Source organism: Pholis gunnellus (assembly GCF_910591455.1).
Source record: "Pholis gunnellus genome assembly, chromosome: 15".
In the NCBI taxonomy this organism is placed as follows: domain Eukaryota; kingdom Metazoa; phylum Chordata; class Actinopteri; order Perciformes; family Pholidae; genus Pholis; species Pholis gunnellus.
Window position 1 is genome coordinate 3,992,159 of NC_136542.1, and position 11,828 is coordinate 4,003,986.

Genomic DNA, 11,828 nt, shown 5'->3' on the forward strand with positions numbered 1-11,828 from the left:
CAACCTCTTCTGAGACCTTAATATCTAACTCGTGTAACTTTGCATCTGCATTGTGATGAACTCAGTCGATTACTGGGTTCTCTGATTGGATTCAACTAGATTTTAAATAGACAAAATCACATGCTCTACTATCAACTATCATGGCTGATGATGTAGCATTAATTAAAACCAAACATGCAGGTTTTAGAGACATTAGCTTAGAATGACTGTAATGAAGTTGATATCAGTTTTGCACTTGGCAGTCAAAACCACGATCAGAGGGGGAATGAGGCATTGCACACTAATTCACTGGTTGTTTGCTGCAGATAACCGCCAGAACTATCATCTGTGGCCAACTTATCTGAGCAACAGCCTTTCATTGCCCACAATTTGGCATTCAGCTCTGTAGGAAATAGAGACTTCCAGTGAAGATAGTGTTGCTTGCACTTTAAATTTGCAGTTAAAGAACGTGCGCTCGCTCACATTTTTCTCATAACGTTTATTTTATGCGTGTGATTAACACCTGTTGATTAACTGCACGGTCATGTTGTGCTCGTCTAACAAAAGATCGGTCCACGTCAGCCGACGCACAAGCTTGCTCGTACTAGCTTCTGTCTCTTATCTGCTGTAGTGAACGGCACGTCTCCTGCCTTCTCTGTTGTTGCTGTTGCTGCTACTGCTGCTAACCCCCCAGTTCTGCCCCCCGCTCTGCCTGCTCGAGACACTAATCCCTGGGCTAAAACTCCAGCAGGAGCCCCGGCCTCCGCACAGCCAGGTAAGCAGCACATCAGAGAGGCTAAATAGGCACAAATACGTGATGGGGACATGCAGCTGTGAGTTGAAGGTCCTCTCATCCTTGCATCATGTTTTTGATGATACACAATAACTGGGTGTCAATAAGTTGTTGGGGACACCAAGACAAGTTCCTGTACATGAAGAAAGACTATATAAGAATAATAAATAAATACGAAATACGTGTAAATAAATATGACGCAACAGATCTGCCTGAATGTAACATATTCGGCCTATCAGCAAGAAATGTTACCGCTCATTACCCTCTGCAAATTTACGTGTCCGTTTTTGTATGATTTAAACAAATGAGATATAACGTGTTAATTAAAGAGCTTGAGATGTGCTTGTAGGCGGACTTTGTTACCTGTGAACAGAGTCAGACTGGCTGTTTCCCTCTAAATGTTGAGCTAAGCTACGCTAACCGGCTGCTGGCTGTAGCCTCATATTTAACAGATAAATATGAGAGTGGTATCAATCTTCTCCGCCACAAGCCGATAAGTAATCACTCACTTTGTTTTGCCTTTCTGTGTACTTTCTGCCAACAGGAAGTAACTGGTCATCGCCTGCTCCGGCGATGGTGGTCCCGCCGCCCACGTCCTCCCCGTCCATGTCCTCCCACAGACGCACCCCATCAGAAGCCGACCGGTGGTTAGAAGAAGTCACCATGTCTGTCCGAGGCCCACCCGCCCAGTTCACTGGCCCTGTGGCGATGCCTGTGGCGCCCGTTCCCTCCGTTACCCCGGTGCCCTTCATGCCCTCTCTGTCCTCCGCCGTGCCCATGTTGCCCCCCCCGCCAGCCCGCCTTCCACGCTCAGGCTCCGGCCTCCTACCCGATGCCCAACGGGCTGCCGTTCCCTCAGCTCAGTGTGCCCGTGGTCGGCATCACTCCTTCGCAGATGGTGGCTAACGTGTTCGGCTCGGCCACGCAGCCCCAGCCGTTCCCCGTCCCGGCCTCCACAACACCCCAGCACGATCCCCAGGCCGTCTGCCACATCAGCCCGTTCATCAAACCCCCGCAATCCCACGCGGCGGTGACCCTCGCTCCCGTCCAGCCGTCCAACGGCAGTGTGACCTTTAACGGGGCAGACAACTGGGCTGCTCAGTCCCAACTCGCTCCCTCCTCCCCTTTCACCCAGCCGCCCCCAGACCCGCCGGAGGATGCCTTTGAGGCCCAGTGGGCAGCCTTGGAGGGCCGCTCGCGCCAGCGCACCACACCCTCTCCGACAAATCCCTTCTCCACTGAGCTGCACAAGACCTTTGAGATCCAGCTCTGAAGACTGTGTTTGAGATTAGAAAGTACTGGACAATAGGGAGGCCATTTTAGCCGGGGGAGCGGACGGATGATTGACTAAAGAAGAGAGGGGAATGTCCCCCCTTGCCTCTCTTCATCTCGGTGTCAGTGGACGAGCTCAGCAGGACCTGAAAAGAACCGGGAGACGGTGAAGAGCAACGGGTGAACCAACAGGGAGCCCAACTCTGCACAGCAGTGAGCGGAGGACAAAAAAACAAAAAGCGGTTGCTGCTGTTCACAAGGGTGCAGCTCCCCAGGCATTTCATTAACATTGTCTGTATAGTTTTGTTTGTGCTGTGCAGCACAAGCTCGTCGTCACCCGGTGGAGAATCTGTACCATGCCTAACCCCCCCCAGCCCCCCGTCAGCCCCCCTGCCGGCCCACATTTGCTCGGTCAAGCTCCCAGCGCTCCCAGTGGACAGGACGAGACCTCCCTCACCTGGCAGAGGAACTGCAGCACTGAGAGAACTCAGCTTCCAGATGAGAAGTTCTCATTAATAACTTCCCAGTCAGAAGAATAAAGTGAGACAATGCCAAAATCTTTATTTTTATGCATTAAGTATATTTTAAATAGCTTTGGAATCTTAACAGAAGAGTTGTAAGTAATCGTGCCAAAGGCACAGGCTAGCTACAATGAGACAAGTTTATGTTCGTGTATACAAGAAATGACCGTATATATTATACATAAATATATATATCTATAAAGAATCTATACTGTACACACAGCTCACAGCAGTGCTAATTTTTAATGTGATGTAAAGAGATTTTGTGAAGGGACAGCTGCTTTACTTTTGTGTTTTTGTTTTATTTTTGAAGAAAGATCTCTTTATTGCCGTCTGTTGCATCCTGTGATTGGATGTGAAGCATCTCACTGTAAATAGGGTATCATTGCAGCAACAATCAATGTGGACCTAGCAATGGTGTCGGTGCCCAACTGGTTGCCTCTCTTACCTGTGCTCAGTTTTGACTAAGTTTATAGTACACATCAGTACTTCACATTTGACTTCTTCTGTCTTCATTGTCATTCTTTTTTTGTGTGGTAATGATCTTGTTTTTTTATTTAACACAGTAGGACGTCATCTCCTGTCTCTCCACCTCTTATGTTGTTTGTTTTTTTAAAGAAGTAGATATCTTGATTTTTATTTTGCACACGCACTAAAGTAGATGATTCGACCTCACAGGTGACGGTGATCAGAGTTAGTCAGGTGACCTGCCCCGCTCTCCGTTAGCCTGCCGTGGTTTTGACTGTCAGCAGAAAACTAAGGGAGATTAAAAGAAAACGGTTTCATCTCTCACTGTCTGATCTATGTTTTTATTTTTATTTTTTAAATCAAACCTGTGAATATGATCTATTATCTGATCTATTTTTCCATTTTGTAATTATTTCATTACTTTATTCCACTTCTTTGGAGAAATATTGAAGCTAAAAGATTGAATAAATTGATGGTGGTAAAGGAAAAAGTAGTTTGTGTTCTTGAGTAAATACTGTCATGAGATCCATTAACATTGATAATAATAACTAGTTATTTGGGAACAAGCTGAAACAAACACTGGTTCCAGCTTCTCACATGTGAGAATTTGCTGTTAGGATTGTAAATTAAATGTATTTTGGTTTTGAACAGTTCGCTAGACAAAAGTTCAATATGTCACCTTGGACTGGGAAACTTGTATGGCCATTTTTTAATTATTTATTTTATTTAATAGGCAAAATTTTAATTGAAAAAATAATCAGTCAAATTACTCATAGTAAAAAAGAAGTTAGTTGCAGCCGTAGTACAAACGCATGCATATTATGCTCATGAATAAAAGATGAACAGCAGGTTGCAGGAGATTTTAAAGCTGACTGTTGACATTACTGACAATTATTTGCACTTATACATTAAACAAAGACAAAACCTGTATTAGGATGCATTTATATTAGACAATAAGATTAAACAAACAATGCTGTAACTTCCCCAGTGGAGCAGATTCTTCTGCATTGGTCTTGCCTGTTGTTATCCGCCCGTCCAGCAGGTGGCGCTGGCTGGAGAGCCGCGTCCTTATAAATACAGCCCGGAAGACATGGATCAGTTCAGTAAAATGAAGCAAGAATAAGATGTTCGTGAAACTAGCGGTGTATTGGTAAACACGTAGAGGTAAGACTTCAAGGTTCATATCTTAGTATACCGACGTATTGTTCTGCTGCTATGCAGTAGCTTCTCTAATTCTGCCAAAGGACAGAAGAAGAGTTATCATGCTAGCAAGTTAACCGGCTAGCTATAGTGGCTAACCAGGCTACCGTCGGTTTAACTTTCACAAGGAAAGATAACCAGAATAATTGCAGAAATTAATGTTTTAATCAGTCTTTTCTTAAAAGCTTATTTCCATTTGAGGTGAAACGTGAAACCCTGTTCAGTTTATGACGCAGTTAACGATCAGAGCTAGCAGAATGTGTGATGCTACCGCTAGCTTTGAAGCTACCTCCTCAACTGAATGACAGCTCGCGCAAGAGTTGTGTATGAACTGGTTGAACTCGTATGAACCCTACAGCTTACACATGTAGCAGCTATGTCTTTAATTAAACGGGCATCTCTGTCAATATTTAGCCTTTTCAATTAGAATCAAGTAGACCGCAATGGCGAAACGACTAGTAGCAAGCTAGCTAACGAAGTAGCTAACGTGACAACTTGAACTGTGACCGGTGGTGCACTTAATTCTGTGACCGGTGCTGCACTTAATTCTGTGACCGGTGCTGCACTTAATTCTGTGACCGGTGCTGCACTTAATTCTGTGACCGGTGTTGCACTTAATACTGTGACCTATGCAGGACTGCCAGCTGTGCCACTGCATACTTTTTATATCATGTTTTATCACATACTTTACTTATTGGCTGTGTATCACTTATTTCACGCTTGATATGTTGCACTGTGTGCATTCTATATATGACAATAAAACTTGATTTGTTTATGACGTGTGATGTTTTCCTCTTGCAGAGAGATGCAGTGCCTGTCCAGATCCCAGAAACAGAGTCAGGTTTACATGGGATCCCACTGACACAGGAAAGGTAAAACATCACTCAGCTGTTCATCAAAAAACTGAAGGTTTTACACATGCAGATCCGGACACTTGTGTGTTTTTTTTGGCTCTAGATTTTCACTTTTCTGCCAGCTGAGGATCACTTCAAGCCGACATGTCTCATCGAGGGCATTTAACTGCTGTCATAACAGTACTGGGAGCGACCTTAGGCGGGCTGCTCATATGGCGAGTCTACCGAACGAAAAGGAAGAGGCTGCCTTCCGTCCAGAAGGTGGCCGATCCCGTGGAGGCTCCGTGTCCCGTGGAAAAGGACCTTACAGCTGTGGAGCAGCAAAACAACCAACCGCCACGTCTTCTGGAGAAGGAGTTTGATGCTGCGGAGCGTCCCACCACACAGCTGCTGCCTCCCGTACAGATCCCGTCCTCTGAACAGCTGCTAGCTGTGAATCCGGTGACGGTGAGCTCTGAGGAGGAATGGCAGCAGCTCTGGCCGCTGATGCAGGAGGAGCTGTCGGTGTTCCCCGTGATGGGGCTCGACTGTGAATGGGTAAAGATCAAAGGCGTAAGAAATACCTTTTGCATGTTTTTACATAAGAAGAGGAAAAATCCACCCTGAATGATTCAACATAGTTTAATATATTGAGCTTATGCCTTTTGGTAACGGGCTTCATACAGACGACACACAGCTAATGAAGAATGGCATCTGAGTGGATACAGTCATCATAGCATTTAAGATCAAATTAGCAGATCTCTCCTCGAGAGAGAGATTATCAGACGGGTGGAGTTTTCTTGTAACATTTTCGTCGTGCTCGTGGTTTGTGTCTCACCCGGCTGCCGCTTCCTGCTGCAGGTGTCGGTGAAAGGCCGAGCGTCTGCGGTCTCCCTGCTGCAGATGGCCACGTACTCGGGTCTGTGCGTCCTCGTGAGGCTGCTGGCGTTTCGCAGCGGCCAGCAGCCGTTCCCTCTCAGCTTGATGGAAGTCCTGCGAGACCCGCACGTCCTGAAGGTCGGCGTCGGCTGTTATGAAGACGGCAAGCGTCTGACGCGAGACTACGGTCTGTCGCTGTCGTGTACAGTCGACCTGCGCTACCTCGCCTTAAGACAAAGGTACCGGCTGTCTCTCTTTCACGTGTTCAGAGAGAGAAGACTTCTTCCTCTTGTTTGTTTGTCACATTATGATATGTAAAACAAGATTTTATTAATCCTGGGAATTCAAAAGTAATGTATGTAAAATGCAAATAATCCTCTCAAATTGTGTCTCCATCTTCAGGCAGACTCCGGTGACTAACGGCCTCAGTCTGAAGTCTCTGGCAGAAGATCTGTTGAACGTGTCTCTGGATAAATCTCTGGAGCTGCGCTGCAGTGACTGGGAGGCAGATCAACTGACGCTGAAGCAGGTGGTGATTCATTATAACACAGCGAGCGCCACATTCTTCTGCTTTTAGAGGATAAATCAGCTTTATGAAAGGAAAGCGCAGCCAGGTGGCGGTGCCTCACGTTAGACGAGCAGGAAACTGTCCTGGTTGAATAATCGGTACAAGAAATACACAACCGTTCTGTCATGTAAAGTGAAACGTTAGTATGAAGTATGTGTACATAAACATACAGGGTGACGAATAAACTGAGACTCCCCAGGTTGAAATAATGACATATTTAATAAACCTAAAGCATCGTGACATTATCTGGGAGATCAAACTGTTTTCCTCCATTTGTGTCGTCCGTTCCTTCTAGATGACTTACGCTGCCAGAGATGCCCAAGCCTCCGTCGCTCTCTTCTTCCATCTCCTCGGCCTCCGCGCTGAAGCCGGTCCCGACTCTTCCAGCGGGGGCTCTCACTCCGAGTTGGCCGCCCGCTGCCAGGGCCTGGTGGACGTGCCCTTCAGGGGCCGAGGAGACGGAGAAGACAAGGCGTCGGAAGGAGAGAGGAGGCGCAGGACGCGGAAAACGCCCACGTTTGAAAGCCCGGAGTCTGGAGATCAGCAAGTCCCAGACCCTCGAAAGAACAACAAGAGGAAACCACTGGGTGTGGGCTATTCTGCCAGGTGAGGCCGACGCCATCGGAACCAAGAAAACGGTTCTCCACATCAGCTGGAAATGAATCCGCTTTTAATTATTGTCTGTAAACTGTTCCAACCGATTCTGGGAATGAAGTCAAAGGCAAGATGCCAGTTACACACTTCTGAACTTCTTTTCTTTTATCTGAATTGTCTGTCTGTCTCTTTCTCTTCCTGTGTGTCGCTCTGTCTGTGTGTCTCTCTCTGTGTTGCAGGAAGTCTCCTCTCTATGATAACTGCTTCCTCCATGCTCCTGATGGTCAGCCTCTGTGCACCTGTGACAAGAAGAAAGCCAAATGGTACCTAGATAAAGGAATAGGAGGTACACTGGATAACGCCCAACGTGTAAACATTTAAACACAATGTCTTCATGGTGTCGGCTACAACGCTTTGAAATATCTCCGTCATTTGACAAGCGTTTGCTCTCTACCTTGTTTAGTTTGTGATCTTTTCTGCGTCTGTATCTGTGAAGATGTGGTCGACATAATCTCTGTTTGTGACCCAGTGCTCCAGAGCGAGGAGCCTTTTGCAGTGAGGCTTCTGTTTGAGCCGTCGGGACGTCCCGACTCCCAACAGGACTATTACCTCACTGCCAAGGAGAATCTCTGCGTGGTCTGCGGCAAAGCCGATTCCTACATCAGGTTTGACAAGTTTCACTAACGTCACTTCATCTGAAACACTTTCTTCTTTTGTTTTCTGTTAAGAAATAATGCTACGTTTCTATATTCGGCTCGGGATGTTACTTTCATTGTTTATTGATCTGTTATCTTTTGTCCACATGCATTCAGGAGCCTGAACCAGCACTTTTTATTTTTTGATAAATTATTTCAGTATATTTTAAAAAGGCCCGTTAGCCGAGTTACATTTCCTTAAAGTGGCCAACGGCACCATAAAAACACTTTAAATGTTATGCTTTTAAAGATTAATAATTCATTATTAACTTAATTACATGACAGACGTGATTCATTCATATTTCCCTTCGGTCCCGCAGGAAAAACATAGTGCCACATGAGTACAGGCGGCATTTTCCCACCGAGATGAAGGACCACAACTCCCACGACATCCTGCTGCTCTGCACCGCCTGCCACGCCGCCTCCAACGTGCACGACAGCATCCTGAAGCAGCGGTTGGCCGAAGAGTTCGGCGCCCCTCAGGGCTGCGAGGAGGGGGTTCGCCTGCTGGAGGACTCGGGCCGACGGCGGGTGCGCTCGGCGGCTCGGGCTCTGCTCACCGCCAGGGACGAGCTGCCGGAGCAGCGACGAGAAGAGCTGCAGGCCGTGATCACGAGCTTCCTCGGCTACAACGAGGAGCAGGAGCTGACGGACGAGGCGCTGCAGCAGGCCGCCGGTCTGGAGACGAGGTGAGCTTCCACTCGGGCTGCTGGGTGACACATTTACACTCGGACCAAACAAAAGAATTCGATTATTCCGTGTTTCATTTATCTCAGAGGGGTTATTTGGGCCCACTGGAGTTTGAAACTACTTTTTCTCTCCTGAACAAAACTACCAGAACCTCCTTTAACACTCGAGAGATAAAACTGGGAACACAAGTTTGAGTGCGAGTCCAAAACAAAGATGGGAATGAACCCAAGAATTCAAAATACCCTCGAGCAGCCTTGATGCAACAGAACAGGAGGTGCTCAAAACAAGCTCGAATATTATAACAAAAATGTAACTCGTCACTTGTTTACTGTTGGTTTACATCAGAGCAGTACTGAATTCATAAACTTCCAAATATACAAAAATGATGTTGAAGTAACTTCGCTGCAGTTAATGATCCTGTCAGATACTGAATTACTTTATTTATTTGTTTCTGAAAATACCAATATCCATACTTTGAGTAAATAGAAATAGGCGATATAGTGACATTAAATCACGTAAATCCATCAAATTTCAGGCACAAATTCCATACATTTGGTAATTACTTCCATATTTCTTGTTGCGTTTTGTTTGATGATGGCTAATACCGGGTAACGATATCGGCCACTTCGTCCGTGAGCTCTAATCGTTGCATGCGGCCTTTTAAAGAGCCGAGTCCGGCAGCGAGCCTCCCCCTGACTGCTCCTCTCTCCTCCTGAAGGATTTTCAACGAGACGTACGTGCCTCACGGTCTGAAGGTGGTGCGAGCCAGTGCCGAGCAGGGCCTGCGGGGCCTGATGGACCTGGAGCGCCGCTGGAGGCAGCACTTCCTCACAGCCATGCGGCCTCGCCACCTCCCTCCTCTCTGGTCAGTCGACCACAACCACAGCAAGTTCCTCCGCAAATACGGAGAGGACCTGCCCATTAAACTCAACTGACCACGAGCTGCTGCTGCTGCTGCTGCTGCCGACCAGGACGGGAAACGGGATTTTCTCATATCTGCCGGTTTAACCTGCCGGTTGGATTTGAGACCGTTAATCCTACAAGCCAAATCGCTTTTTGTTTTGTTTTAGTGAGCGGACGAATGAACTAATCTACCAGCGGAGACGGAAACGGTGCCAGCATGTTGAAGAGCCCGAGATGAGTGCGTGTGTGTAAATGCACTCCATCTCTAATGGACGCCGGACGCCGTTTCACTCTTTCTTTCTAGCGCCGGTGTGATGCTGCTAGGTCGCCACCCTGAGACTCCACCGGTGGAAGGAAGTCCAGCATTGAATCTGAAGAACACTAAACATAATGTGATTGCATATGAACACTTTTTTTATCATGAAAAAATGTATAATTATTTATGAAAGGTTAAAAAAATAATGAAATTTAAGAAGTGTTTGTTTTTAGAAGAAGCTGCTGCCTGCTCTTAATTCCCTCTAAATTGCCCCCCCCCCCCCCCCTCCCCCCGTGCAGGTTCGCAGCTGTCGGTCTGAGAATGAATGCTTTGCAGAGAGGGTCGTCTTAATGTGACCTAACATTTCAGCGCTCCACCCTGCGCTTGTTTTCAGTCTATTGTCTGTTTTAAGTCAATAGATGAAAGTCCTCCAGAAGCTTCTGGGGGGTGAAAATGTGCTCCGTCTCATTTTGTCTCTTTTTGCAGAGTGGAGACTCGTCTCGGTAAAGTTGGCTGCTCTGGTTTATCATTTCACACTCGCTATGTTAACGTCCTGCTGTTGCCGCTCCCGACGGTACGGGGACGACCTCCTGGCTCATGTTTTAATGAGCCTCTTAATCCCCAAACCTGACCGGAGACTCGCCGCAGCATCTCGTTCTCACTTTACAGCCGTTTCAGCCGCGACGTCGTTTTTACAGAATCCAAAATGCACAGTGACGAAAAGATGCCAACTTTATTGATTTAGAAAATCCCCTTAAACCCTTTTTGCGAAGCAGATTTATCTTTTTGAGCGTGATGAATTTATTCACAATGCAGCTGCTTTGTCTTCGTATGTATCTGGATGTAAGCCCTGAAGCTGTTCAGTTTTCCTAAATTGTGAATGATGCAAAAATAAAAAAGTCATGTTTGTATTAATCTTCTGTGACTTCTTCTTTTTCACATCGAGTCAAAAACACACAACCACGTTCACTGTTTGTTTTTTTATTTCTTACAAAATCACAGTTTAATAAATAGTCTGTAAAAATGAGTACAAAAGCGGTTTTCTTAACATTTCATATATGAATCACTCGTGACTTTCAGGTCAAAGGAGTCTTTAGTTGGACTTTTTTTTTTGTTGTCAGGAATGACTTCTTTTTTTCTTTTTTTTTTACAATCTAGTTTTGCTGAATTAAGGCCTCTTGATTTTGGCATCAGAACAATCTGTCATTCAAATGTTTTTTTATCTGAAGTTGAATTAGTGTAGAGTTATGAGCTCCCCTGGTTTCACAGTTCAGTCAGGAAAAAAATAAATAAACACATTTACAAATAAATACCGACATGGCTCAACATGCAGATGTAATCACTTTGTCCTAAAATGCTGACAAAACGAAGCACATTTCTAACGGCCAGTGTTTGACACTGCAGATAAAATGCATCAGTAACAATGGCACATGAGGCTGCTTCATCCAAGGGGATTCCATCAACTTGAGAATTAATGTTTCTTCCTTCTAGAGTGTCTTTTAAAGTGTTAAAGAGGAGAAATATGTTGGGAAATACTTTCTAAAAAATAAACATTTTGGTGGAATTCCCCTTGTAAGAAGTTTAGCGGTGACGAGGAGTGCAATCCTGTGTGGTGAAAGACACTCTGACATCTTTACTGCATTACAGTGAAACCTCTCTGGTTGGAAACTCGCATGAAGATTTCATGTTTTCAAACTATTTTTAGGACAAATTCTGTTAAAGGAATAGACAATTTTGGAAATATTCTAATTTGCTTTCTCGCCAATACTCGCGTCAAAAGATTCAAACTGCTCTCGTCTGTCCGTTCAATGTGACGCTAACGTTACCGCCCGTTGCTAGCTGGTTAGCTTAGCATAAAGACTGGAAATGGCTAGAAAAGAAATCCACCCACCAGCTTGCATGTTAAATCCCCTTTGAACAATAAATACAATCACAACTATTGCTGCATTAAAACGTATTGACTGTAGCTGTTTTAAAGGTACAGTGTGTAGCATTTAGGGGGATGTATTGGCAGAAATGGAATATGTTTCCATTGGTGTATAGTGACTTAAAAATAGCTGTTTATATCTACATACGCCACATTTCTACAGTAGCCCAGAAAGGTCAAACTAAACGCTGACTCAATCTGCAACGTCACCACTAGATGGCGCCAGATGCTAACCACTGCACCTTTAAAG

At 45.5% G+C, this 11,828-nt stretch overlaps 2 protein-coding genes across 3 annotated transcripts in view; both read left to right on the plus strand.

Annotated features, from left to right (window-relative positions):
- numb (NUMB endocytic adaptor protein) overlaps positions 1-3,512 on the plus strand; it is a 35,355-nt gene extending 31,843 nt beyond the window's left edge. The window contains 3 exon segments of the mRNA XM_079174237.1: positions 611-754; positions 1,317-1,555; positions 1,557-3,512. Of these exon segments, the coding sequence (XP_079030363.1) occupies positions 611-754; positions 1,317-1,555; positions 1,557-2,045 (872 nt within the window). The 3' untranslated portion in view covers positions 2,046-3,512.
- A 602-nt stretch (positions 3,513-4,114) lies between these two features.
- exd2 (exonuclease 3'-5' domain containing 2) lies at positions 4,115-10,515 on the plus strand. 2 transcript variants are annotated; one of them, XM_079174300.1, is made up of 10 exons: positions 4,115-4,197; positions 5,035-5,105; positions 5,191-5,639; positions 5,928-6,184; positions 6,348-6,474; positions 6,809-7,119; positions 7,347-7,453; positions 7,637-7,772; positions 8,123-8,491; positions 9,211-10,515. In XM_079174300.1, exons 3-10 carry the CDS (start codon positions 5,232-5,234, stop codon positions 9,425-9,427), a joined length of 1,932 nt encoding a protein of 643 aa, XP_079030426.1. In that variant the 5' UTR covers positions 4,115-4,197; positions 5,035-5,105; positions 5,191-5,231; the 3' UTR covers positions 9,428-10,515. The 2 variants fall into 2 exon arrangements, with proteins under 2 accessions (XP_079030426.1, XP_079030427.1); XM_079174301.1 differs by having other exon boundaries at positions 5,191-5,624.
- Positions 10,516-11,828: the final 1,313 nt, after the last annotated feature.